Here is a 27,653-nt window from a genome sequence, read left to right as displayed (position 1 = left end):
TAATTTGGCTGAGTTAAGTCAGCCGGCATGCAGTGGGATAATTGAACGTGCATTAATGCTCCCAGGTAGAATCCACTTGCCTGTCCCAAGCTCTCCTGTCTCGCTGTGCAGCAATTTACAGGTAGCACGCACACCTGTGTGAGCCTCCTGATTCATCAGGAAACGTTTTTTGGGTTTTGTGAGGTTTTTGGGGCGATTGTTTACCTATCGAGTGTCTTTGATTTTTTAAAAAATGAAATGCTGATTATTTATTCAAATTTTCCATTGGAGACCTATGTCTCCAATGAGTATGTTATTTTATTCCTTGAGGCCCGAGGTCTCTGTAAATGCTCCAGAAGAGGAACCTGCCAGCCTTCTCCCTGGTGGCATGCCGTGGGTCATGCCTGTGTTGCAGGTGCTGCGCATCTAGCGTGGGCCTGTGGGGTGAAGGCCAAGCTGCTCGGTAGGGCCCCAAGGGCCCCCACATCCCGCTCCCAGGAGTTCGTGTCTTCTCTCTCCCAGCCCCTAGCCCAGACTCTAAGCTGAACCGGTGGCCACCTCTTCCCTTCCTGCTTCTGCGCCTTCGCTCAAGGTGGTGAATGTGTCCTGCACAGCTGCAGTAGGTCTCAGCTTAAAGGGCTCCTCCCCCAGAACCAGCCCCTCGCCCCCCTGCCGAGCCCAGAGGGGCTGGCCCTTCCTCGCTGAGCGCTGCTCGGTCACTTTGGTTTAACGTTGTGTCCTGGTCCTGGTGTGAGCTCCTTGAGAAGCTCCCCAGTGCCCACCTGGACCCGGGCGCACACTCAGGCTTAAGACAAATGCTCTAGCAGCCGAGAACCCCAAGTGGCAGCCCCTCCAGGCGACTCCCTGAGCACTGCTCGGGTCTTTCCCGATTGTGAGAGTAATATGAGCTTGTGGAAAATTGGCAGAATATAGAAAGTTATGAAAAAAACAAATTCCACTTCCAGTGAGCAAATGCTTATAACCTTTTTTTATGTTTACTTCAAGTCTTTTTCCTGTGTACTTTTTACATAGGTGATAGCGTATCCTATAACATCAAGTTTGCATTTTGCTACTGGTTTCTCATGTGGTATTAACCACAGACCTAGGAAACACGTCTTCCCGTGTCGTCTTTGTGTGGACACCGATCCATTTGCTGAAGCCACAGGGAGCACGGTGACGCGGCGCCCTCTACTGACCGACCATGGCGGTGGCGGGAGGAGCGCCCGCTCCTGACAGCGGGCGGCAGGCCTGCTCCCCAGCCACCTCCTGGACTGGAAGGAACCAGGGAGGGGTCGGTCAGTAGCAGACATCACTGCCCTGCTGAGCCTGGGCGTTCGTCTCGAAAGCTAAAAACCTGTGCTCTGCCTCCATTTCTTACGTCATCACTCAGATGTCAAAGAATTCCCTGCCATTTTAGGGGAGCTGTCATTCCTAGCTTTGTTTACTCCTAGACAAGAGGGGCATTTGGTGGATCTTTTCACAGATGATGGGCCACCACCTGAGGACCTCATGGTTCCAGCAGGCACTCCCCAAGGAAGCTCTGTTATTGTGGAGCATGCTCATGGTGAACCAGATACGGAGTTGTCCTTTCGGAGGGGCAGGCCCCTAGAGCGCCGTGGGATGCTTCTTGGCTATATCCAGTGAATAGCATGTCGTGTTTGGTGAAGTTGCTGGCAAAGGTGGTGTAAGATGGCTTGGCACGACTCCTCTCCCCCATGCAGTGGACCTTTATCTCACACGCAACGTCTCCATGCACGTCTGCTGCCGGTCTCCAAGTGAAGGAGGGCAGGCTGCTTCTCCCAGGCCTTGGAGCCTCCATTTCCCTGACACTTCTGCAGGGCAGTAGGCCACCCTGTCCCCTGCCCAGCCACTTTGTGCATGTTGATCAGCAGCGTGGGGCTGGCCTCCGCTGTGGGAGTCAGCCCGGGCATGTGACCAGATGACAGATTTTCTGATGGGTGCAGATAGAGGAAGCACCTTCCACACTTCGACCGGAGCAGCCCTCCACCCCTCAGACACAGCGCCTCCAGTGTGATTTTGCTCGGAAGGGGAGGTTCTGCTGCTGCCAGGACAAAGGTTAGGGAAAGGCCCTGGAGGCAGGTGGGTTCACAGTTGACGGAGCGCCGGAAGCCCCCGAGTGTGGGCTAGCGGATGGTTCTGTGCCGACCTGGAGGAGGCCCCGGGTGTGCTGCTGCCTCTCACTCGGGAAGCAGCAGCAGCAGTGGCTTGATAAAGACATCAGGGGCACGCTTATCAAATTTGCAGATGCCGCAGCGTCATTAGGGCCGATTGCTGATATGCTGAATGACGGGATCAATACTCCGAGTCTTCCCACAGCTGGAACCACCTACTGGGACCGTGGAACACGATGGGTGCAAACAGAGAGGGCCCCTGAGGCTCCAGGAATCAATAGCGTAGGAACCAAATCGAGGGCACCAGGTTTAGCCATGTGTGAAAAGGCTGCGTGGTCGCACCACGTGGGCTGTGGGGAATGCAGCCGGTGTCCCCCAGGAGGACACCCTGAGGTGGAGTCCTGCTCCCGACAGGTACGAGGGTGTCTCCAGGTAAAGGTTGATCAGCATGTGGAGGACAAAGTGGACATGTTTCCAGGTGGGGGTGGGGAATGGGCGGCCTGGAGCTAGCAGCCAGGATTCCACCAGGTGGACAGAAGTTACAAGGGGGTAGGTTTGGGCCTAACGTTTTAAATAAATCAATAAATAAAACTTCCCCGAGGTGAAAATTGTGTGACATCAAAGAAGCTGACCTAAGGGGTCACAAGCTCCCAACTGCTAGAGGGTGTCAGGCAGCATTCAGATTTTTCAGACCTGCAGTGGGATCGGAGTAAATTGGTGTTTTTTAAGACTTACTTAAGAAATGTGTCGTATTTCCTGTCCCCACCCTCAGAAAGCCACATTCAGCAGGCCTCCATGTTAGAGCCACAGACACTTTGTGGAGGGAGAGTTGGGGGCCTCCAGCGGGCTGGGGGTCTCAGAGCCATGGCGTTGGCCACCGCGGTCTGCCCCAGCATGTAGGTGCCGCTTCCATGTTCGACTGTGGCATCGTCCTCTTCCGCCCAGCAGGGCCGACGTTAGGGGAGGGCATGCAGGTGACGGTGACTTGCTGCCGTGGCACCCTCCCCAGGGTAGGGGGTGCAGAGGGCCTCCCAGAAAGCAGGTACCCTTGGCGGTGCCGACACCGTGTCACACTCCAGCGTTGGCCTGCATGAGCTGACAATGAGTGTTATTTTGTCCCTTTCAGATTCCATTTGAAATAATTCGTCTGGACTCCAGACTGTTGGAACTTCCAGGACATTTTGTGTTTATGTGGTCACCCGGCCAGGGCTGTCCGAGAAAATCTGGCACATGTAGCTCCAGCCGCTCCACTGTGCCCTTCCCGACGGCGAGTCCCACACACCGTGGTCCTGGGGGAGAGGCTGCTGCCTAAGCTCTGCCCCCCACAGACCCCAGGCCACGGGTACATCCTGTCACCCTTCACTGGGGCTGTCCCTCTGGGGAGACAGGGTCATCTTCCCACCCAGATCAAGACCGGCGACCTCCCCTGTGAGGTGCAGCCTCCCAGGAGCCCCTCCCCGGTGCCACCTGGGCCCGAGTTTCCCTTATAAGGTGGCGGCACTGCTCTGCGTGGCTGCGGTGATCTCCCTGCGATCGTCAGCTTCCCGAGAGTTGTCAGTCACAGGTGCGGAAGTATGTTTCTTAGTGACAGACATAATTGTACTTAACTTTTTGCGTGGATGTTATCAATCTGTGACAGATACTCTGGGAAATGGGGCATTTTGATTGCAGAAGATCTGTCACATGCATTTAGTCTTCCTCTCAGGGACACCAGGATTCAGTCACAACTTTTACATGTCGATGTCAGGTTTTGAGAACATAGATCCTTGCTGACCTCAAATATCGCTCCATCATTCCCATCCCAGGGCTGTCATCAGAAAGGTTAATGGCCCTTCCTCACGGAGAGGAAAAATCGTGCTGAGGTGATCTAGCATTCAGGCCACGCCGCACAAGCTTGTCCCCCATCACATCCGTTGTCACAAGCCCACGAGCGGGCCCTGCTCCGTCCTGGCCTCCCCGACCGTGCCTTCCTGCCGGCCGTGGGATCTGCTCTGCTGCTTCCTGATCAACTCGCAGAGTAAGTCGGCAGTGGGGACGGAGCCTCAGGTCACCGGCTGGAGTCCTGTTGTCTCTGCTGACAGCCACAAATCCTCAAGCTGCCTTCTGTCAGTTTTCAATTATAAGACGGTCTTTGTGCCCCACATGACATCTGTCACCTGCCCTGTTGTTGCAGGACTTGCAAGAGAGGTCCAGAATCGCACAGATCAGGGAGGCTGAGTTTTCCTTTTCCCAGGGAGGTGTTTGCCGCCTGTGCTGAGCCGCACAAGGCTTGGCCCCGAGGCATTTGCCTGTGAGAAGGCCCGGCAGTGTCTCCCAGGGGTCGAACAGGGGAAGACTCAGCCCAGGGGGCTGGATTGAAAGCTGTGGTTCAACGTAAGGGTCATCATTTATGAGAGGGGTTCTGTGTGTCCTGCTTCAAGGTAGGATTAGAAGACAAGGCCAAAGGCTGATTCCAATGACTTTTTCTTTTTTCTAATAATAAACAAATTGTGAGTGACATGGCTTTTGAGCTCCTCTTCCATAGTGACAAGACACGGTTTGGGGGTAGGTGAGCCAGGGGTTGGAGCACTCTGCCCCGGTCCCATCAAAGGAGGGCTGGGGTCCTGCTGTTGTGGCATGGGGTCCTTCAGAACCCTGACACTCGTGCAGGGCATGTCCGGGCATGGCTGTGGGTCTGCTTCACTTGGAGTAATGAGATTTCCTTTTCTTTCGCACTAAAGCCACACAGACTTTTTGTTTGTTTAACTCTAAAGATAGGACACACATTTTCATCGTTTCTTTTCTTGATGTGACACTACTTTTAAGATGCAGGCTTTTTTCTTTTTTTCCGCACAGTTTTCCTCACAGGGAGCACAAATGTTAACCTGTGATTTGAACCGTCCCACCTTCACCCACTGCAGTCGAAAACACCAACAGCCCACTCGGTCTCAGAGAAGAGGGCTCTGTAGGGTCGGACATGAACACTCAAATCAGAATTGGGGTAGGGGCTGGGCTTCTGGGGCCCAGGTGTTATTTCATTTAAATAGCCCACATTACATTCTTCGCCTGTAACTTTGAAGTTGCAGGTTGCCTGATACCTCAGTTGGGAACCCTCGCCAGCTTCCTGGTATCTGGCGTTTGTCCCCAAAGCATCCCTGCTCTGGCCATGGCCGTGTGCCTCACCTGGTGCCAGCCCCTTAGACAGGACTCCGGGATGCACAGGGTCAGTCCTGGCCACCCTCCAGCCTGCTGCAGCCCCACTGCTTCTGGAAAGCCCAGCCTACGTCGTTTCCCTTCCTGTCCTCCTGCCTGCATCACGCAACTGGCGTCTGAGAGTTCCCTGTCATCGCTGCGTGCGTCCGTGTCCCACCTCACTGACTAGGTTTGCTGCTTATTGATGACGGGGCTTCTCATGTTTGCTTTTCATCCTTTAAAGCCTCAGAAAAGGATAGTCACAGAAATAACAATGGCAATAATATCGCATCACTGTGCATCAAAATTTAGCAGGTACTTTCAACAGTGTCATCTCATTTGACTCTCACAGTGAGTGCTCAGTGAAACATATGTGGCCCCAAGATGGTAGGGACCTCTAAATTTCAGGTACCTGGCACATGGTGGGCACCTGAAAATATTTATTGAATGTACAAAGCAAGCTAGTTTAGATGCATAGGCCTGGGCGTCACGCATTGATCCATCTCTCCTTCCATCTGTCCATCCAGCCACCCAGCCATCAAGCCAGCAGAGACTTATAATGCATTTATTAGGTGTCAGGTACTGTTCCACATGCTTTACAAATAATAACTCATTTAATCCAAATAATAGCTCTGTAGGTCGGGTATATTATCACCCCATTTGAAGCTGATGAAACTGAGATCGAGGAGGTTAAAGTCCTTGCCCAGGGTCACACAGCTAGTAAGTGTCAGGGCCAGGATCTGAACCCTAGCAGGCCAGCTCCCTTTAGCTTGCAGATGGTCACAAGGTCCCTTTCATCGGGGAGCTGAGCATGTGCGTGGAGGGGCCGGTGGTTGGGTGCCCACCCAGGCGCCCCCGCTGTCTTCACCTGAAGCTTCTTCAGGCTCCTGGCCAGCAGCTGGAGGACAAGGACTTTCCAGAGCATGCCGTGGGGGTGGGGAACTCATCCCCAAGAGGCTCCTCCGGTCAGAAGCCGCCTGAGCAGTCCTGGGAGACGTGTGAGTGTTGGCGGGGGCCAGTCCGCTTGGGCTCTCGATGCCGACCGAGGAAAACATGTGGAGGCCATACGTGGGGGTCCCTGCACCACCAGCCCCGCGAATGGCTTCAAAGCCTGCACTTAGGCAGGGTTACAAGCCGTGTGATTTATTCTGGTGCTCGTGCGAGTGGTGTGAAAGAGACCTACAGAGAGAGGTTATTTGAGTATCTTCGAAATGCTGGTGAACAGAGCCGTGGCTGCCTTTGTAACAGTATCAAACTTAGTTTTGGTGTCAGAGCAATTCTGAAGGGGAAATTTCATTAGAATGCAGTTTGGTATTGTTGGATATGAATGATGAGTTTAGGCTGAGCATACACTTTTTGATATTAATTTTTAATATAGCTTCTTGGGAAGTCAGAGCTTCTATTTAATGAAGAATTGACTATTAGTCAATACAGCTTCCCCCTCTGAGCTGGCCTTCTTTGCTTTTGCTCTCTGCTGTCAGATTTTTGACAAGGTATTTGCTGCTTGTAAATGTGTTATCTTTGTAATTTTTGTGACTTTGTGAGTGTCTTATTTTTCTTGGTGGTTATGATGGTTATGTGCGCTTTTTTGTTGTTATTGTCCCGAGAAGCAGGGTTATAAATGTGAAATTATTCCCTTCTATGTCTGGCTCTCAAGTGTACCAGGGCTCTTTGTGCAGTTGGTTTCAGTACTGGGGTTTGGAGAAAGGCCTTTTTCAGGATTATGAAAATAGTTTTCTGTGTGTCAGAACAGATTTATCAGTTCACTTTAGGGTCGGTTTTGTGAACCAGACCATTTAGAGGAGGATATTTTACCTTTTATCAGAGTGGAAGCTGACAGTCTATTTGCAGGTCGCTCTATGGAGTATTTCACCTGGGTCTCTCAGTGTAAATCTAGCTGCCAAATAAAGTAAAAATGGGCGTTAAACCAGCGATATTTCCCAGGATTTTATTATGCTATACCACCCCCAACTATGCTGTTCTATTTCAAGGTAGGATTTCAATTATTAATTGAGATATTTAATAAAATCCTTTGCTTGCAGTAACTTTTAAAAGGCCTTTTGAGTTTATTTTGGTCGGGTTTTTGCCAGTGGGTAGGGGAGAATTCAATTTGAATATCCTTCTTGAGCAGCAGATGTTTTGTTTCCAGTTGAATAATAATATTAATAATAATTATTAGAATAAATACAATTACCAGCATCATCATCATTATTATTTCAGCTCTAATTTTCTGAGCATCTTGTGCCAGACATTGTGTAAACACTTTATATATATATGTGTGAGAGCGTGTGTGTGTGTGTGTGTGTGTGTGTGTGTGTGTGTCATAACCATGCTGTGAGGTGAATAATCCTGTCCTCATTTTAACAGATGAGAAAACTGAAGCTTGGAGAGGTCGTGACTTACCCAAGGATAGACGGTTGGGATTTAGAGGAGCCAGGGTTGGAGCCCAGGTCCCACCGTAACATCCTGCCTTCAGGGAGGACTGGGAGCCTTCAGGGAGGACGGGGAGGCTTCAGGGAGGACTGGGAGCCTTCAGGGAGGACGGGGAGGCTTCAGGGAGGATTGGGAGCCTTCAAGGGGCCTCAGGGCTTCCTGGTTTTTGGGACCCTCTCTGCAGTGTTTGTTGCCACAGCGGGTCCCCTTGCATGGGACCAAATGTAACCCACACTCCACCTCCTTCTTAGTCGTGGCTTTATTTTGCTAAACAAATTGTTTTCCACCGCTTTTGAGACAGAGCGGGCAAGGAGGAGAAGAATGTTGCCTCTGGTTCTTAGTTGGGGGCGTGCCCGCGGCCTGCCCTGCGCTCTCACGCACACAGCCCTTGATGAATCTGAGCTTGGCAGCCCCCCTGCTCTTGAATTTTGGAAAAGCGGATATTTTAGTAGGCTGGAAGAAGATGAAAAACCAGCAGTGCCCATATGTTCCTTGTTTTTAAAAGTAAGGTCAGCGAGGTTTAGAGACTCTTTAAATATTTCAGTTTATAGGATTAGACTAGATCATCTGGAATGGAAGAGCGGTGCCCCCGGTCCCAGGCTTGGCTTTCTTCTTCATTTCTTTTATGTGGGAGGTAGGTGTTTTGGCATCACAGGGTTCAAGTGTAATAAAACTTAAATGTAGTGAATAAATGCCATGGTTTGGAGTGTTGCTGCAGCTATGAAAGTTAGTTTCCTTTCTTTATTTTATTTTTTTTAAGTAATTAGTGACTTGAAAAATAACAGATTGGTACAAGGATTGTAACTTAAGAAACCGAAAACTCCCACACTTTATAAAGGAGTATAGTCTTTGGCATTTTTCTACGGAAGCATTTTCTTCACTCATTCAAATCTTCCCAGGCTGAGATTAGACATTCAGCCCGAAATGTACATACACTTGAATAGTTGGAAATTCCAACACAAGTGTACAATTTTAGTTAAGACATTTTCTCTTAGATTATGAATGGTCAATGATGTGGGGGTTGTTTTTCTCGATCCCAAGATACTTACAGAAGCCTGAGTTCCAAACAGATATCTAACCCAACCCCAAGCTGGGGCTAGGTCTCACTTCTCAGTACGGCATGTCTAACATTACACACTTCTCACCGAGAAGAGAGACAGGAAGCCTTCTTACGGCCAGGATTTGCACTTGGTCACCAACAGTCACTGCTGGGACCCACCTGGGGAGGAATGGCTGTGGTCACCGCCTTGGAGAGCTGCCGACTACCCGGGAGCAGGAGGGACCCTGCCCTTCTCCCTCCGCAGAGTGAGTGGGAGCTCCATGCGCTCGCTGGCGTTTCCTGTCACGTTCAGCAGAACATGCTCACTCTTCATACCTCTTCGATTCTAAATTTCAGAAGTAATTTGTCACTTCAGAGGAAGGCGTCATTAATAACCATTATTTAGAACTGTCGAGTCTTCCTCTCTGTGTGTGAGTGTCTGAGTTAAGCATCCAAAAAATTGGCCTCGTTGGTGGCAAACAGTGCCTGGGTGTTGACAGATCGAGACCGCCCCACCCCCACGGGCCACGCTCGCCACCGAGTCATTCCACGTCTGCCTTTAATCACCGCGAGGGTGGCGACAGTGAATGGCGAAAGCACGTCCTCCTGGAATTCATTAGTGTTATTACCAAAGACCGTGTTGTAAATTGAGATTTTTTTTTTTTAACTGCTTGGAAAAAATTTCTCCTTTAACCATTTCATTTTATTGTACTTTACAAAAAGGAAAGAAAGATTTTTCTCATCAAACATTCAAAGCAGAATAGTTCAGAAACCCTGACTTCATATCCCACTGGGTGTGGACCCCGAGCGGTCGTTCTAAATGAACCTGAAATCGCATCTGGTCACCCTTGGGCTCTGGGGCGAGGGCGGAGGAAGAACCCCAAACCTTCCAATGGTGGTTAGGAAAAAGAATTGCCATTCAATGTATGTTAATGCGCATTATTATTCTTTAACATTAAAATTCCACTAAAGTACTAATAATTACTGTTAATATCTTTCAGTGGAAACTTACAGTAAAGGAGCAGTAGTAGAAACAGTATTTAAGGGCGAGCTGCTGGCATGATAAGAATGCAAATAAGTGTTATTAGCCTAATGATTTTGCCGTCGCCATGGTTGTGCAGCAGCAGTGTTGTGAATATGTCATCCGGCACCCGTGAATTTGGAAAGTGTGTCAAAACACAACTTCAATTAGTTTGCTCTAATTATGGCTCTGGAGAGTTTGTAACTACATCACTCCTCATTAAAAGAGATTTTCTTATATAGATTAATGTAATATACAAAGGAAAGTTTCAGAGTTCCCGACGCCATTTGCTGCCACCAAAAGCAAGCTGGGCACAGGCCTGGTGGATCCGGGTCGCCCGCCACGTGGGGCGGCTCTTTCCTTCTGCCTGGTGATCCACTTCCTGCTAAAAGTGGCCATTGCAAATGGAGCCTTGACGATGTCTACGAGACGGTCATTGAACCCATCGCAAGCTTTTAAGAAAAAATTGCTAATGTGAAGCTATCAGGATGTCCCTCATTGTAAACATCTCAGTGGAGTCTGGAAGCAGAAAGGTTTTCTAGAGCCACCAGGGCCAGGTACGGTGTGCCAAGTCAGCTTTTGGCGCTATCCTGGGGTCCCTGGGGGAGATTATGTGGGAAACCTTGTTATTTTTGGTCATGTAGAATCACATGGTGTCTACGGAATATCAAAAAAAGTCTTTTCATACGGTGAGGGAGTACATTCGGGAAACGTAATCTCTTTTCTGAACCGATACATAGTTACAGACATTGTTACTGAGCCTTTGCATTTTGAACGAAGAAAAACAAGCGTGTTTTCTTGTCTTGCTGCTGACTCTTTGTCCCCACTTGGACACCAGAGGTGTTCCTCGCGGTCCACCTCCGCGAGGCTCCCCTCTGCTGGGTTGGACAGCCACCTGTCACCTTGTCTCAGGTCAGCCTTGCAGGACTGTTCCTTGAGCTGCCACCCCCCACCTCGCCCGCCCTGTGGAGCAGCTGGCGCGGTGGCACCGTGGCTGCCCAGTCTGGGGAGTTCAGCGGTGTGTTTCGAATCCGAGAGTTAAATCCTAGAATGCTGGTTGAGGAGGCCTGGGTTCTGGTTTTCCTCCCAATTTATTCACATAATGTGGAATATCCAAAATACAGCTTTGGGTACGTTTGTGTTGGCCTTTAAGTGTTCTCTTTGTCATGACTTTCGGTGAGAGACATGTATGTGAGATGTGTAACTTGCGCCGTTTTACACCCCTCATAAGCAGTGTCACCTTGAGTGAGTTATGTCCCTCTCTGAGCCTCAGTTTCGTCTTCTGTAAAATGAGGGTAAGAAGACTTCCTTTGCGGGATTGTTGTGAGAATGAAAGTGGGGAACATAGTGCCACACCTGTGCACGGTGGGCACCTGTGCACGTTGGCTCTCTGGCTTTGTTCAGGGTTCATTTCAGAATTTAGTCTGAGCACGAGCAGTTCATCCCCTTAGACCTTCCTTTTGCCACCGTTTGGCTCCTCTCTGCCGCAGCTGGAACCGCAGTCGCCGGCATCCACCCTCCCCTGCAGAGCTGGGACTAGCGCGGCTGCGCTCGCAGGTGAGCAGCTGGTAAGGGGTTAAGGTAGTAATTGTGTAAGTCTTCCAGGCTTTCTCCCAGTTCTGCGATAATTTGATGAAGAACTTCACCCTAATTAAATATTCAAATTAGGAATAAGTGTCAATATGGCTTCCCATTGCCTGGAATGATGATTAATTGTATTCAAAACTCTAGTGGCCCACTGTAATCTAAACCGAACCGTTGTTCTTGATTATTTCTGAACCACACTTGCCATGTTTTTGTTTTAAGATTTAAACTAGTAATTGATTTGCCATATGCTGTCGAGCTGCACATACTTTAAAGCTGTGCGTTCAGGAACTTGGGGAGTTTGGAATTGTGATTTCCTTAGTCTTGCAGTGGCAGCGTTTTCTCCCATGTCCAAGGCAGAGTGATGTGGTTGGAGTGTGTGTGTGTGTGTGTGTGTGTGTGTGTGTGTGTGTGTGTGTGTGCTGCCCATGAGGAAAACTCATTATATAGTCAGGTTGCTGGGTTGAAGTTGTATTGATCATGGCAAATGGGTTTCTTGAATGGAAAATGAACAGGTCTGCATTTACACTTACTCTGTGCTCTGCCTCGTCTCAGTAAAGCAATGTGGCGACGTAGGGAAACAGCATGACTCAAGTCCTAGCTCAGCCATTTTCTTTAGCTGTGTGACCCTGGGCAAGTTCCTTAGCCTCTCTGAACCGCTTTACGTCTGTCTGTGGATAACACCTCCCCCGCTGGGTTGGTAGATTAGGGATGAGCGTGAAGCATGAGGAGCATGAGTGCTCAGTAAGTGCTCACCGCGCCGTCCTAGGTGACTGCAGGAGCAAAGCCTTCACGCCAGCCTCCCCCGGAAAGCCACCTGCCCTTCCAGTCAGAACCCCTCTCCCACTTCTCTGACTCTCTGTGGCCAAGGCCTTGCCTTGTGACGTCTCTTGGGTCATCGTCTTGACTCTTGAATTACGGTTTTGTCGCTGGGACCTTCCCTCTCCCTGCCACATTCTTTCTGCTTTGCAGCTGGGACTATCGCTGTCAGGTCCCTGGATGTCCCCCAGAGCCTGACAGAGTGCCTGGCGCCTGGACCTGTCCCTCCACAAATGTTTGTTGTTTTGGTTATTTTTTTATACTGTTGTTTTAAAATTGAAGGATACAGTCCTTTATTGCCTATCTTTGATATTTAGAGCTTTTTACTTTGTGATACAGATTTATGTATGTGTTTCAGTTTACTTGTAGATAAATTCCTAAAGGAAAGATCTGAGTCTCATTTGGTTTCTTAAATTATCTCAGTGCTGGACCGTGCTTGGCACGTAGCAGGAGCTCCACTAAAGAAGAGTGGACTGAGCCCCAACATCCTACTGAGCGCAGCTCGTGTGCGGGTTGGTAACCACGGTCCGTCTCCCTTGGATGGGGTCGTGTTCATTGCATGTATTTGAAATTGAGTTTCAGCTCCGGGCATAGAACGTCTGTGAGATAGTGAATACCATCGTGTAGGAAATAGGCCTGTTTTAGGCTTTATGAAACCTTTGTTGTCTCACAGTCTGTCTCATCAGACTGTGAGAGATGGCAGTAAGCTGCACACAGTGGTTTCTTTCTGAGGTTGCCTCCAAAATCAATGAGGAAAGAAAAATCACCACAACTAAAAATATTTTAGGGCCTAGAGTCATTAAAATAACTGACTTTCAGTTTTAGTGGAACCAAGTTACAAGAAAGAATTACAGTATCTTCTCGCATCTCTGGGTCTTCACAGATCTTGATCGTAACTCAGAGCCGCAGTTGGGAAGCGCAGGGGACTGGAGCAGGAATCCTGGCTGTGAAGTCGTGGGGGAGGACGCGAGTGCTAGTCAGGCCTCTCCAGCTGAAAATGATTTATTTTAATTACCTTCCAGGGCAATCCAATACCTGAGCATATGGTCTTTAAGAAATAAGGTTCCCCAAACTGTCAGCGAGCGTGGGCGATGGTCAGGGACCTCTTTCTGACACCGTTGACCAGCCTTGGAGAGCGGATGCTCTAGAAGGTGCTTATTAAAATGCCAGCAGGTGCAGCAGAGGTCCCCTTCCCTGTGACTCCCTCACCCTGCTTGTGCCAGGTGTTTTATAAGAGCCTTTTTCTTCATTAAATGGCATTCATTAAGCACGTCCTTACACCTGGCACAGAAGCTGTGTGTCACAGATGACTTCTTCCCAGTGGTGTTTTGCAGGAATAAAATGGAATTTTATTTAGCCATTTGCAGTGTTCTCGCCGCCCCCTCACCCCTTAACTCCATCATTGTTGCCTTTGCATATTCCTTCTGCCACCGCACCCCCAGTCCGATTCTTTCCCTCGCACATCACCTCGGGTCCTCGACCACCAGCAGATACGCTGCGTAGAAAACAAGCGTCCCTCTAGCTCCAAGCACTGTGACGGCGCTTCCATGCGCACGTCCCTTCTAACTCTCCCAGCAGCTTAGAGAGGAGTGCTCCTCCTAGTTTTGCCATCTCTGTTTTTTTCTCATTGAAGGAAAAAAAAAATAACATTTAAAAATATATGAAAAAGTAGAGGGAAAAATCCACACTGTCACCTTGGAGGCTTGTGTTGTCAGCACCGTGCGTGTCAGCCCAGGACCTCTCCTCTGTGAGTCGGTCCATCCTTCCAGGCCCTTTTGTGCACCGTGGCATAGCTTTATGTGTACCCACAGCAATAGATTGTTTTGTGGGATTGTTTATAATACATCAATCTACGACTTTTTTTTTTTTTGCTTCGTTGGTTTTTGGGTTTGGTTTTGTTTTGCCTAGCAGTCGTGTCTTTGAGATTTAGCCATGTTGATAGAAGAATGTCTGGCTCATTCCTGCTACTTGTTCTGTCCTAGTTTAGGATTATGTGAACATTCCAAAGTTTATTAGACTCCTCTTTTTGATGGTCATTTAGGCTGTCCCCAGTTCGCTGCTGTTACAAACACTGCCCCGAAGACCCGGTTCCTGTCTTGTCTTCCCACAGCTGATTTTCATACTCCTCCGTACATGGGTCCGTTCCCCAAGTTCTCTGCTTGACTCCCTCCCCCCAAACCTGTAAACATCATTTATGTCTGCACAATATTCCGGATCAGATGTTTTATAATGTCATTTCCAGTTTTTGAGCATGATGATTAGTGTGAATTTTGTGATTTGCACCATCAGCATTCAAATCCAAGCTCCTATAGACTCTTGTGTGCGGATCCAGGCTGTGCCCCGCTGGCCAGCTGTTGCAGCCCCTGAGACATGGCGTGGCGTAGGGGTGGGCCCTGTGAACACGTCAACTGACGTTATTGTTTTTAATCTTGTTAAGTAAGTCATTTCCCACATTGCACGTTATTTCCTCACGTTTCTAAAAGAAAAGAAGAAATGCTGGTCCTTTGCCCCCATTTATTAATAATTCCCCATTCTGAAGTCTTCATTTTGAATCATCTGGAGCATGTTTTAATGTATTTCTTCTAGAGAAAGGGACATGAATGACCTTGTGTTGTCTTCACACATAAAAGACAACTTGAAGGAGCAAAATATTTCTGAATCACAACTTTTTTCACCTTCAAAACTCTGTGGCTGCATCATCTTCCAGCAGTTAGTGTGACAGAGGAAATGTCTGAAGTCACCGCCGCTATTTGCCAGGATTTATCTAGCCAGGGACCTCTTTTCACTGTCTTTTCTTGGAATACTGTGGACCCCATTGGCTTTTATTGTTAGGCCTTTTGTTTTTAATCAGGAAAGTATTTTCAGATTTACTGATGTATAATTGATAGTTGATAAACTACATATCTGTAAATAATACAGTTTGATAAGTTTCAATATATGCATACACCTGAGAAACCATTGCCACAATCAAGATCATGAATCTGCCCACCACTTCTAGAAGTTCCTTTGTGCTTCTTTGTAACACATGCCTCTCCTCAGCAACCACCAGTCTGCTTTCTATCTTGGTGGACTCATTTGCATTTTCTAGAATTTTCTATCAATGGAATCACACCACAGGTGCTGTTTTCCACCTTGCTCATTTAGCTCAGCATCATGCTGAGATTTATCCATCTTTCATGTATCAATAGTATGTTCCTTTTTTATTGCTGAATGATATCCATTGTGTAATTCACCAAAATGTATTTATCTAATCGCTTGTTATTGGACATCTGGCTTGTTTTCAGTTTTCTACTATTACAAATGAAGCTGCGGAGTACGTTTGTGTATGAATCTCTGTGTAGACATGTGCTTTCACTTCTCTTGGGTACAAATCTAGAAGTGTAATGGCTGGATTGGATGATAGGGTGTGTTTAACTTTTCTAAAAAACTGCACGCGGTTTTCTTCCCGCTAACAGTGCGCGAGAGTTCCAGTTGCTCCGTATCTTTGCCCCCGATTGATGTTGTCAGTCTGTTTCATGCTTGCCATTCTGAAAGATGTGCAGTACTATCTCACTGTGGTGTTAATTTGCATGTCCCTAATGACTAATGAGATTGAACATCTTTTTATGTCCTGATTTACCATTTGGATTTTCTTGAGTAAAGTATCTGTTCAGATTTTGTGGTCATTTTAAAATTGGGTTGTCCTCTGTTGCAAGAGTTCTGTATAATCCTAGATATAAGTTCGGTGTATGTTTTATAAATGTTTTCTCCAGGTCTATGGCTTGCCTTTTCCTTTTTGTAACAGCATCTTTTAAAGAGCAAGAGTTTTTGAAATTTTGATGAAGTCTAATATATTGATTTTTTTCCTGGTATGTGCTTTTTTGTGTCCTATTTAAGAAAAAGGCAAGTGGGATGTCATTATTATTATGAAAATAGTTATGACCTTGGATTTCCTGAAAGCCTCAGGGACTCCCAGAGGTCCCTGGAGCACCCATTGAAAACTGCTAGCCCAAAAGGTGGTTTAAATATAATTTTTGGCACCAGAAAAATACAATGGGAGTTATGAGTTCATGCCACAATGTTTTGGTTTAAGAAAGTGTGTGTGTGTGTGTGTGTGTGTGTGTGTGTGTTTGTGTTTGTCTGTGTGTGTGTGTGAGAGAGAGAGAGACATCTGTCTCTAACTGAGTCTGCCTTTGCAATATTAGCCACGGTTCCCTTGACGCTGCCCTTTGACAGTTTGAGAGGACAGCAGACACTGCTGCTGCCTGGACAGAGCCGTCTTCATTATATGTGGCCACTGGGTCCACAAGATTAATGGTAACATTTTAAAAATTCACACAGACCTGGAATCAGCACTAGAAAATACAGATTTAAATTAACAAGGAAAAAGCAGAATCCCATCAAAGGAAATAAATTGTGCTGGCAACTATTGTCACATAATAAAATGTATTCTATAACTGAAGGGCTTTTATATGGAGCTGTCTGCAGCTTAGTGGCCATGTTAATTGAATAAGGTGTCTAAGGCCGACTTAGGGGAAGATGGAATTCCCCTCAGCATGCTATCCAGCTGGACCTATTTGTTACAGAGCAGCCAGTCCCTCCTGCGGGGAGACGTGGTTGCCACCAGAAGCCGCAGTGTGTCCCAGCTCGTCAGGGTGTGCCCCTGCTCCTCTGGGCGGCTCTGTGGGCAGGGGGGACAGAGAGGAAAGCTTGGTAATGCTCCCTGAGGATTTAGGGGCTGTTCTAGTTACGGTTCTCCAGTGACCAAACCGATTTTGGAATAATCCGTCATTTCAGTCAAGTGGCAGAAATCGTTGGCCCCCGATGGTCAGGCCCCTGCTCCGGTGGTCCGAGACCTACTGGGGGTGGTACCGGAAGGAAGTGGAGACAGTTTCCCAGGTCTTTGAGTCCACTTCTTAGTGTGCCGGGGATCTTTATGAAGGCCTGAAATCTGAACACACTGATCTGCCTACGGAGGGGTCAGGTCTGGGGCTGCTGAAATGACTCCATGGGGACTGCTGTCCGTGGGGCACTGGCGACCATGTTTTCTTGGACTTCGCAGTTTTGTTTGACACTATCAAGAACCTGCTCATTCCTAGGACTTCCTGGGCTTGGCTGCCGTAGAGGAGCTGAGGGTCCAGTGCCCACGGTCTAGTGAAGTGCCTGGTTCCTTCCTTCTTTCCTCCTCCAGGAATAAAGTCATGGTTGGGGTGTTCCTTTAACCTCATTAGACAGTTCAGTTATGGGAAGGAAGCCAAAGAGTGTTGGGCTAACTGATCACAGTTCCAAGTATAAAAGTCGGAATTTTCTCTTTCCTCACTGGACACTGTGGTCATGGACATGGGCTCAGGTCCTTAAGTAGTCTTCTAAAATATCTTAAAACTGCAAAACAGTTCATTAAACAGTGGTACCATAACTTTTTAACCATTCCCTATTGTTTGATACTCAATTTGATTCCAGTTTTGGGCTTTATAGGCAATGCCATGATGAATGTATTTACTGTTTATATAAAAATATCATGAATCAGAAAGAGTTGCATTTTCCAAACCATTAACCAGCCCAAGTCCTGGGGATGAGAAGGAGACAAGTGGGAAGCCTTCCTGGAAGCTTTCCCAAAATTATCTCTAATTACGAATCAGAATCAGATTCATTCATTCAACAGTATTAGGTAATCTTAGAAGGTTTCCCCTAATATTTTTTAAGTTCCCACTCTGTGCCAAGCATAGTTCTTGGCCCTGGAATGTGGTGGGAAGAGAAAGTGTGATGGAGAACATGTTCTGGTACCATGAGAACAACCAGAAAGTCCCAAAGAGTGGGGAGAGCTCTGCAGCGGGGAGGGTGGCTGGAGATGGGGCAGCTCCTTGGAAGGGTGGTCAGGGCCGGCATCTCTGAGGGGCGGCCTGACTGGAGACCTGAGAGATGAGTGTTTCAGGCAGCAGGAACAGTGACTGCAAAGGTCCTGAGGCAGGAACAAGAGCAAGGGACTAGAAGGATAAAAGCAGCTGCTGAGGTTGGCGATGTGAGTGCAGGAGCATGGACCAGTCCCGGTTAGAGAGGAGGGATGGGCTGGAACTGGGAGGACCTCTCCACCTGGGGATGGTTTGGGTTTCATTCTAATGTAGAGGGAAGGCACCAGCAGGTTTTATAATGATCCTGCACTGCCTTATGAGCAGGACTCTAAAATAAGGGTGGCAGGAATGGGAAGAATCGGAAAGGAATTGAGGCTAAACCTCACCACATGCCCTTTGCTAACTGCCCTGCCTGCCTTGTGGCCAGGTGTGCTCCTGCAGGCAGTACCCCTGCTGAAGGCCACCCAGCTCCTTGGCGCTGGCGCTGGGATTTGAACCTACATCAGTGGGCTCAGGGGCACTGCTCTTAACCACTACTGCTGCCCTGCCTCCCTGTGTGCGAGGTCGGGCCACTGGTCACCCAGCTCTGTATGTTGCACCGTAACCTGTCGGGATCAGTGAGCTCTAAGTGGCAGAGATGTCGAGTCCCTGGCATCTGACTGAGTAACCTCACTCTCCACCCCTGGTAGTCGAGATGATACATCAGGGCAACTTTAAAATAGCAATAACCACCTCTGGAGGACACGTGCACTAACCGTCCCGTTAATTCCCAGCTCCCCCGTGTCAGCTTCACCTGCCGGGGCCTCAGTTTCCTGCTCTGTTAAATGAGAGTGATTATTCCTGTCTAAAGCTTGCTGAGAGGATCAGGCCAGGTGATGTCTGTGAGGGAACCCAGCCCAGGGCCTGGCAGGCGGGTCCTCACCTAACGCTGGGGAATGAGAAGCTCATCTTGCCCTGCGACGCAGCTGACTGCAGAGCCTTCCTCCGTGGCTGTCACTGTCAGGCTAATCTGACACCAAGCACCCCTGGGCCACTCCTCCTTCAGCAGGTGACTTCCTTGTCCTATTTAACCACAGGTGATCTGTCCCCTTGGCCCAAACTGTTCATTCTCATTAATGGGAGGCCTCGCTGTGCCTTTCTGTCTGCCTGTTCCCACATCCCCTGCTTGCTGTGTCCAGGAACAGTGGAACCAAAAAGCCCCAAGGCTTGCTCTGGCCAGGAGGCCTTACCCCTCGCTCTTGGAATACTGTCTCATGTCAGCTACTGCAGCTGGAGGTTTTGGTAACTGGATTTCAATTCAACAGATTCCTATCGAGCAATTACTCTAAAAAATACAGTCAGCCTATGACTTGAATTTTCTTTTAATTTCCCATTAATGCATCAGCCACACATTGTCTGTTGTATGTGAACGGAAACTTTCTTTCCCCGCTTTGTAAATTCCTGGTTGTGGCTGCCACCAATATCTTCTTAAACCACACCTGTCTTCCTCCGTGGTAGAGAGAAGTGGGATGCGTGGTCTGATACAGGGACCCCTCGAGGCTAATTGAGAAAATACACAGATGAAATAACAGGCTAACAGCAGCTCATGTCAAAAAGAGACACAGGGGTTTTAGTGGACTAAGTTCAACACTTGATTTGGTCAGCAAATGTTCAGTAATTGTCTACTCTGTGGCAGAAATTGTCCTAGAAAATGAGGAGGTTGTGGTCAAATTAGAGGGACAGGTTTATATCAGATGATTAAAATATATTGTGATAACTGGAATAGAGTGAGAGAGGACACACGAGGCACCCAGTCCAGCCTGGGACAAGCCCAGGAAAGATTTCACCAAAGAGGGTATAGTTGAGTGGGGTCTTGGAGGGTGAATAGGAGTTCGGACACTAGGTAAGGAAGAATGGAGATTCTCGGAAGAGGAAGCAGCATGGATAACGAGTCAGGCTGAGGCATGAGAAAACAAGGCCTCTTCAGGGATTGACGAGACTTTCGCTCTTCCTGGGGGAGGGAGAAGTGAGCAGTGATGAGAGGCAGGTTCTGGAGAGGGGGCTGGTGTGTCGGGGTGGCTGAAACCAGGGGTGTGGGGTGGACCAGGCTGCCCAGAGAGAGTGTGTCGGGTGAGAAGAGAGCTGAGCCAGGACCCCGCAAATGGCAACCTTGAAGAGGGAGGAGGAGGAGGGGCCAGAAAGAACCATGTGTGAGGAGGGGAAAGCACGAGGCTGGGGGTAGGGGGCGAGCAGAGCCAGGCAAACCCTGTGCCCCAGAGAAGCCAGAAGGTTTGGACTGGGAAGTCCATGTTGGATGGGGCAGCTAAAGAGCCGGTCACTTTTCTTTCTCTGTTGCTCATGTACTTACTTTTTAAGTCCTGAATTTCCCCAACACTGTCCATTTAGAGGGTCTGTAGCAGCTATTTGGGGAGGAATTAAGGGTCTGCACATAGTAGGTGGTAAATAATTACAGTTTCATGATCATCTCCATCATCATTTGCTGCTACCATTCCCTTCCACAGTGGCCTCAGTTTGGAAATGGTAGATTGAATCTTGGCACATCTCTGCCTAGAATCCTTCAGGATGAAGTCAGAACCTGTGCCAGGCCCCACATGGGGTGGCCCCCATAGCCCTCTCGGCTGGTCCCACAGTCTCTTCTGGCTTTCTAGGTCTGGCCACCATGGCCTCCTCCTGGGTCTTTCTACTGGCCAGACTCCCTGCAGGGCACACACCCCGCTGCCCTGCCACCCCTCTCTGACTCCCACCCATCCTCAGTTCCCCACTTCAATGTCACTTTCTCCAGGGAGCCCCCTCCTGCTCCGCCCTTCATAGCGCTTGAGTCTTCCTCCTTTCTGCAGGAAGTGATCACACTTGAAAGCAAGTGTTCAGGTAACTTTGTGGACATTTTTGTGTCCCCCTGCCTGCCTGCCACTCCTAAGTCCCCCGCAGACCTGTGTGGATGTGTGTTTGACCACTCAGTGGCGGGGCTTGCCCCATTTTCTCCTCTGGCTCCTGGCTGGCCTCTGCCGTCATCCAGGTCCACCTGTCTTCTAAAGTCCTGCTAATGCCCCTCCTCCGTGAGCCCCGCCGAATGCCTCGAGCGGCACAGATCACTTTGTCCTCAGTTAGGTTGGGTGTAGCTTTTTAGGACTTCTAAGGCTGAGAAATCTTAGAGTCTGGCAGCTGTGAAGCCTTCAGCTCCTGGAGATTCCCTCATTGGCAGAGTGCAGCGACAGTCCCTGCCCCGGCTCTGTGAGGTCCTCACAGTCACACACCCCGGGTTCTCACGGTGCACGGGCCCCACACAGCATGTAGCCGGCCCCGTACCTTGAGGGGCACTGTGAGGAGCCATAGGGGAATGTGTGACATCTGCATCCCCAGGGCCTGGTGCCTGGTGACACTCTCGGGAGGGTCACCCGTCATGGTTTTAGTTCTGCTCAGCCACAACCACGGTCAGTAATTCACTCTTCTGTTTGCTCAGCTGCACTGACTAAGTGCTGTGGTCAGAGGCATCGATCAATGCTGAAACCTACTACAGCTGCCGCTCACCCACGCAGCGCTCCCAGGCCTGGCCAGTCTTCAGATTCGCTGCGGGAGCTTGTGAAAAATATGTTTCTGGGCTGCACCCTGCCAGGACCACTGAACCGGACCCCCCGGGGTCGGGCCTGGGAGTCTGTGTTGTTAGCAAGTTCCCAGGTGACTCTAATGCTGTCATCGATGCCAGGACAGGAGGGACAGAGTTTGGGAACCTCTATCCCAAGAACCAGACCTCTTGCTCTGGCATTTGGTGTCCTGGCTGTGGCCTACCTTTCTAGCTTTGCTTCCAAAGTGTACCCTAACCCCGCACTGAAGTGTGGGCTCCCCCTGACTACCTGGCAGGTGCCTCTGACTCCTGTAGCACCCTGAGGGGTCATGAAGCCCTGTCCCTTTAACAGAACATACTGTTCTTTCCTTTCATGCTCACCAGCACCCAGTTTTTCTTTTTCTCTGAGCACACCTCACGTTGCTTGGTGACTTGTCCCTGCACCTTTATCCCCTGCAGCCTTAGTGCTCCTTGGGGGAGCTCCGCTCTGCACCTTCAGTGAGCAGCAGCAATGCACAGACTGCAGATTCCCTGCACACACACCAGGGCACCCAGGGGACACGCTCTCCCTGTACCCGTGTTTGCTGGTTCCCCCACAGCCCTGAGCACCCAGTTGCTGCTGCTCAGCAGAGCCCCACTGCTTGGTTCAGCCTGGCTGGCCTGTGGCACAGGCGTCCACCATGAAGGCTTGTGCCGCGGCCAGCAAACCGAATACCTTCACAGCCCCGGTGCTCGCCTTGTCCCCGGAAGGCTCCTGCTGGTTGCGGCTCAGTCCTGGCTCTTTGGGAACAGCCGCTACCTGGAGAGCCTTTCCTCCCAGGGGTCTTTATGTACAACCATCATTCTAGAAGGTCATGCGTGTGCTGTGGGAAAAGGCACCATGTAATTGACAGCTTTCATTACATACAAATGCTCCCTCCACCCGTCTCTCCCCTTTTGGAAATGACAAAATGTGGCCAAAGCTTAGGCTGCTGAGCGATTTCAAGCCAACGCCAAGTCATCCCTCCAGGAGATTTTTTGTTGTGTTTTCCCCCAGACTTGTTGGGTTTTAAATATTTTTCCTATTATTTTAATCTTTCTTTTGAGCATTCATTAAAAGCAGCTAATGACCATGCAAAATGGATTATTTACTTTTGACTAATACTTATGCTGTATGTTCTTTGTGAGCTTTAATGACTAACACCTGAGCCATAAAAGATAGCATTGGGTCTGTCTGGAAGGTGCTTTCTTGAGCACCTACTTTGTGCTCTGCCTGAGGGGGAACACACAGACACAGCAGTTCAGAGCCATGTGCTGTTCTGATTTCCAGCACCTTCATTTGCAAAGTGTGTCGTTGAGCTGTGGTCCTCAGCTGCCCTGCAGGGCAGGTGTGGAAGCCGTTGGATGGAATGGAACAAGCCAAGGCTGGTGTTCAGAGCCTGGGTCCTACCCAGGACCCAGGTGTATTTGGTGTATTTGGCCTAGTAAACAGAGATCTGGATCAAAATGCCCACCTCCATGGAGCCTGTTGGACATGCTGTAAGGCTTGGGAAACCCTTCCTTTGGCTTGGGTGTGCTTTCAATATGGAGAAAAGGTGGCTGCTGATGTCTGGAAGCTTCCGAGTTCCTTGGGAGGAGCAGTCATGCTTGAGGGAGGTGGGTGGGGGCGCTGCCAGGAGCATCCACTTTTCCTGCTCCGTGTGGGTTTCAGCTGTTGATGGCGCCAGGTGCGTTCTGAGTCCTGGGGAATGCTCCTTGTAACCTCCTTTCTCTCCTTGTCTCTTCCCCAGGCACATCTCGCTAACGCTCCCTGCCACCTTCCGAGGCAGGAACAGCACCCGGACGGACTATGAGTACCAGCACTCCAATTTGTATGCCATATCAGGTACGTGGGGCCACTGCGGCAGGCCAGCCGCGGAGTCTGTGTCCTGGGTGCCACCTCCTTCCGCACGTTCCGTGTCTTCTAACAGGACCTGTCTGTCTTACCTCTCTTTTTCCCTGCAAGGGGTCTGTTCCCAGCAGGGACCAGGCCTTCCCTTTCCTTGTGTCGCCACGGCACTTAGAGAAGGGCCAGATATTCAACGTGTTTTGAAACTAATGATGAAAAACAATGTGTGGATTTCACAAGCTTGAAGGGAGGTTTCCAGAGAATACTCACCACATGGTTCACCTGCCAGACCCCGGGCGGGTTTCCCGCGGGGACTCAGGGCAGCGCCGAGCTGAGCCCGCTCGGCTCGCCCTCCCGAATCCAGGTCTGTCCTCACCTCTCGTTTCTCACAGCCGGGTTTGTGGCCAGAGGGTGCACTGGCGGCCGCCCCCTCACACCTCCGTAGTGTGAGTCTGTGGTTTCCGAACTCAGCCTTGGAATTGATAGTGTTACCTTGGCGGGAACTTCATCGGCCCTGGTTTTCCTTTTCACCTTCACCCGGGGAGGGGAACGTTACAAGCCTCGTTACAGAGTGGAGATTCATTAGGTGCCTGGCAGTGCAGGCGACTTGCTAAGAGCTGAGGAGGCCCACAAACTCACCCCTGATTATACTGGGCTGCCAGTCGGGGTGTTTGTGTACGAGGGGGAAGTGGCAAATCGGTGCCACTTACCAGCGCACACCCTTAATGGTGAGTGACATTTTGAACACGGGAACATGGCATTCATTCATGTACCATAATGAATCGGTTATTTAAAAGGTAATCTTTTTTCCTAAAAATTGCAGCTACAGGTTACTAAATAGATGAAATAGAACAATGGCATAATTCTTGTCAGTATTAGTTTTTCTCGTTATGATCACTCCCTAATAGGTTTGGAAGGATAAGCAAAGCCCGTTGTTCCATTTCCGGGCAGCACTCCTCCTGGGAAGGGGAGAAACAGGGATGTTCTTAAGCCCCCGCCCCTGGCTCCACTCCAGGAACCGGGCTCTCCAAGGGGAGAAGGAACGTGTTTGTCTAAGAAAAGCATCTCCAGGGAGAATTTCTTTTGTGCTGTGGCTATTTCAGCAGAGCCGACAAGGAGCATAACAAGTGTGGAAAGATGACCTATTTTGTAGGAAAGCTGAATATTTCCCCAGATGCTTAGTGGCATCGTGGTGTAAAACAGGCCCGTGAAATCCAGCAGAGCGCCCTGTTCAGAATGCGCACGAGGAGAGCGCCATCAAAACAGATGACTGTTTTTCCGCAGCTTGCAAATCTTTTTCCAGCCACAGCGTTCGGCTACACCCACCTTACCTGTGTTCTCTGATGGCTTTCCCAGCTGTTGGCGTTTCTGCAGAAAAGAGCCCACAGAGCGAAGTCTCCTCTGGTTTGGCAGGAACATTGCTGTCTGCCTCTGGACGGCTGCTTCCTCGCCCCGCAGGTTTGATGAGGTGTTGTCTGGGTTCATTTCAGCTGTTAGTGTAGCAATACCAAGGTAACAGCCTCAAGACACAGGGGAAGCCATTCAGAAACTTCCTGTTACATTTATGTAAGTGGCAGTCAATTGGATTTTATCTTCCAAACAGAGGTAGTGGAGGCTGCATGCAGCACACGGCAGCAGGCAGCTCAGGCCTCCTCGGCGGCTGCAGGCACCACATTGTTCTGCCAGGGTCCAGGACTGCTTTGCTGCAGCGCTGCCAGGAATACCCCACAGGGCCCGCTGGCTCCATAAGGCCTGCAAGCTCAGCACTGGGCAGCGCTGGCGCAGCTGGAAACCTGCCCGCCCACCCACTGGCAGCCTGCCTGCGAGTTGTTCTGGCTTGGAGGGAGCAGAGACCACCCCCCTCATCCCCACATGAAGAGTATTTGGCACTAAGTGGCTCATCTCAGTTTGGTATTACAAAGTTAGGGTTTCCAACGGTTTATTCCAAAAACAGTTAAGGCAAAGTGTGCCCCAGGCCCTGGCCCTGGCCCTTGCCCGGGACCGATGCCTTGATAGCTGGGATTCTGCTGATAATGAAATGAATCATCAAACTGTTCTGCTTCCGAACCGGCTCTGGCATGTGTCCACTGCAGGCTTCAGGAGCTAAGCCTTTGGTGCAAACTCCCGGTATGCTCTGTGTCTGCCCCAAAGACATTTGACTACTGCTCCCTTAGTGTTCGGTCCCTTCCTAAGATAAGTAGATTTCAAAACTGTAATTAGAAATTTGGGAAGAAAGCTTGCATTTAATGTGTATGTATGGTTGTTAAAGTATATTTACTTGTAATGTTTTCTCAGTGGCATACCTGTTAATCTATCCCTATTCCCGTCCCTTTTGCTAAGACATTCCACCCCGACCATGCCTGCAGAGGGAGAGAGACACTGCTCAGAGTTGCTCAGTGTCCCCGGCACATAGAGGTGCTCGTGCAGTGTTTATGGAAGGATGGAAGAGGGGAAGGAGAGCATTTGGCCTGCGCCTGCCTTGCCCAGGGGTACCCTCTAAGACCCCTGGGGTAAGGGTCATCCCGACCGCCTCCAGTGTCTGGGGCCGTCGCCTCCCAACCAGCCCAGTGCATGTCTCCTTCATTAAGCTGGGCTCTGCCTTCCTGCACCTTCACTTCACCCAGCAATCGGACGTACTGTGCATTCTGTCCGCCGGAATTTGCCAGCTGTTCCACACAGTCCAGTCCGTATTTCTCTCCTGCCCACAGAAGTGGGGTGGGGAACTTTTACTGACTCGGTGCTAAAATGCTGAGACATTCGTGTCTCTCACTCTGCACCGTGCACCCTGATCAAAGTGGCCATGAAGCCAACCTTTGATCCTCACTCTTTTTCTTCTAGGAATTTCTGCTAGGAAATACAGATGTGCAAAAAGATTCGCCCACAAGGATGGGCCCTGCTGCTTTTTAAGAATAATGCTCCAAAACAGGTGGGAGATGACTGTATCTCAAATGCCCCAAACAAAGGCGAATGCTTAAATTACAAAACATCCATACAATGGCCATTCAAGAAATGACGATTTAAATAAAAAGATGTACATGAATGTCGTGAAGTGGGAAAAAAACAGGTGACAAACCAGAATGTGCAGTGGGATCTTATTTTTAAAAATATCCATCTAAAGGTCCACGCTGAGGAATTTACAGTGGTTTTCCCCAGACTTTCCTCGTCCCTTCTTCTTTTGACTTCTTTGCAATCCCTCACTTTTCCACGATAGCGTGTGTTGCTTTTGTAATAAGAAAAAACACACAGACCCCACGTGAACGGGGCGTGCTCTCGGTGGACGTGCTGGACTGCAGGGTCGCCCCGTTTTCCCCGAGTGCTCAGAGCCACCCGACTCATGATAGGCGCTCGACGTTTACTGGAAGTTACTTCCAGGCCACAGATCAATAATTTCCTTATTGTCCCTTTTTGAGAATATGATTTTTTCCCGGTTATCTAGTCCCCTGAAACCGCCTGTTCACTCATGTTGCTCAAAGATCGGAGTCTGTAATTTCAATATCGCCTTCACGTCCCCCGGCCCCACAGACGTGGACCCGGCGGAAACACCTGGCTGCTAGAGCTACGTCCTCACCTTCCTGGCTCTTCACACCCCCCAGCACCATGTTATTCTGCTCTTTAGGGTTTGAAGATGGTTTTCTTTAAAGAAGGACGTGGGAATACAACGATGGTCACCTGGTTCGGTCCACTCCGTTATCTGTCTGTGTTAGGGTCGGCAAACTGTGGCCTGCAGCCAAATCCCACCCACGGCCTATTTTTATATGGCCTGTCAGCTATGGATAGTTTTAATATTTTCAAGTAGTTGAAAAAAATAAAAAGAATAGTATTTAGGGATCTTTGAAAATTGTATGAAATTCAAATTCCAGTGTTCACAAATGAAATTTTACTGGAACACAGCCATGCCCGCTCCTTTACAAATGGTCTGTAGCTGCTTTCAGGCTACAGTGCAGCATTGAGTGTCTGCAGCCAGCACTGTGTGGCCCACAAACCCTTAACGTTACTCGCTGGCCCTTCGCAGAAAACGTCTGCCAACACCTGGTCAGTGTCATCAGTCCTAAGCCATGGGTGCTGCTCATTCTGACTGTTTCTTGCTCCAAACGTAATATTTAAAACCACCTTTTTGGCGTGTTCTTACTTTGGTAAGCAGTGGCTCATGCTTTGCTGGTTGTAGCTTTCCCTGGCGTTCCCTGGTGCTACTCTGCCCCCTCCCCACAGCCATGTTCC

At 49.4% G+C, this 27,653-nt stretch overlaps 1 protein-coding gene across 1 annotated transcript in view; it reads left to right on the top strand.

Annotated features, from left to right (window-relative positions):
• MVB12B (multivesicular body subunit 12B) overlaps positions 1-27,653 on the top strand; it is a 157,721-nt gene that overhangs the window by 62,962 nt on the left and 67,106 nt on the right. The window contains exon 7 of the mRNA XM_012639880.1: positions 23,338-23,432. Coding sequence (XP_012495334.1) covers positions 23,338-23,432 — 95 coding nt within the window. The remainder of the gene's footprint in view (positions 1-23,337; positions 23,433-27,653) is intronic.

This window comes from Propithecus coquereli, unplaced genomic scaffold (genome assembly GCF_000956105.1).
Source record: "Propithecus coquereli isolate 6110/MARCELLA unplaced genomic scaffold, Pcoq_1.0 Scaffold142, whole genome shotgun sequence".
Classification (NCBI taxonomy): Eukaryota; Metazoa; Chordata; class Mammalia; order Primates; family Indriidae; genus Propithecus; species Propithecus coquereli.
This window is presented reverse-complemented; position numbering and strand designations above follow the sequence as displayed.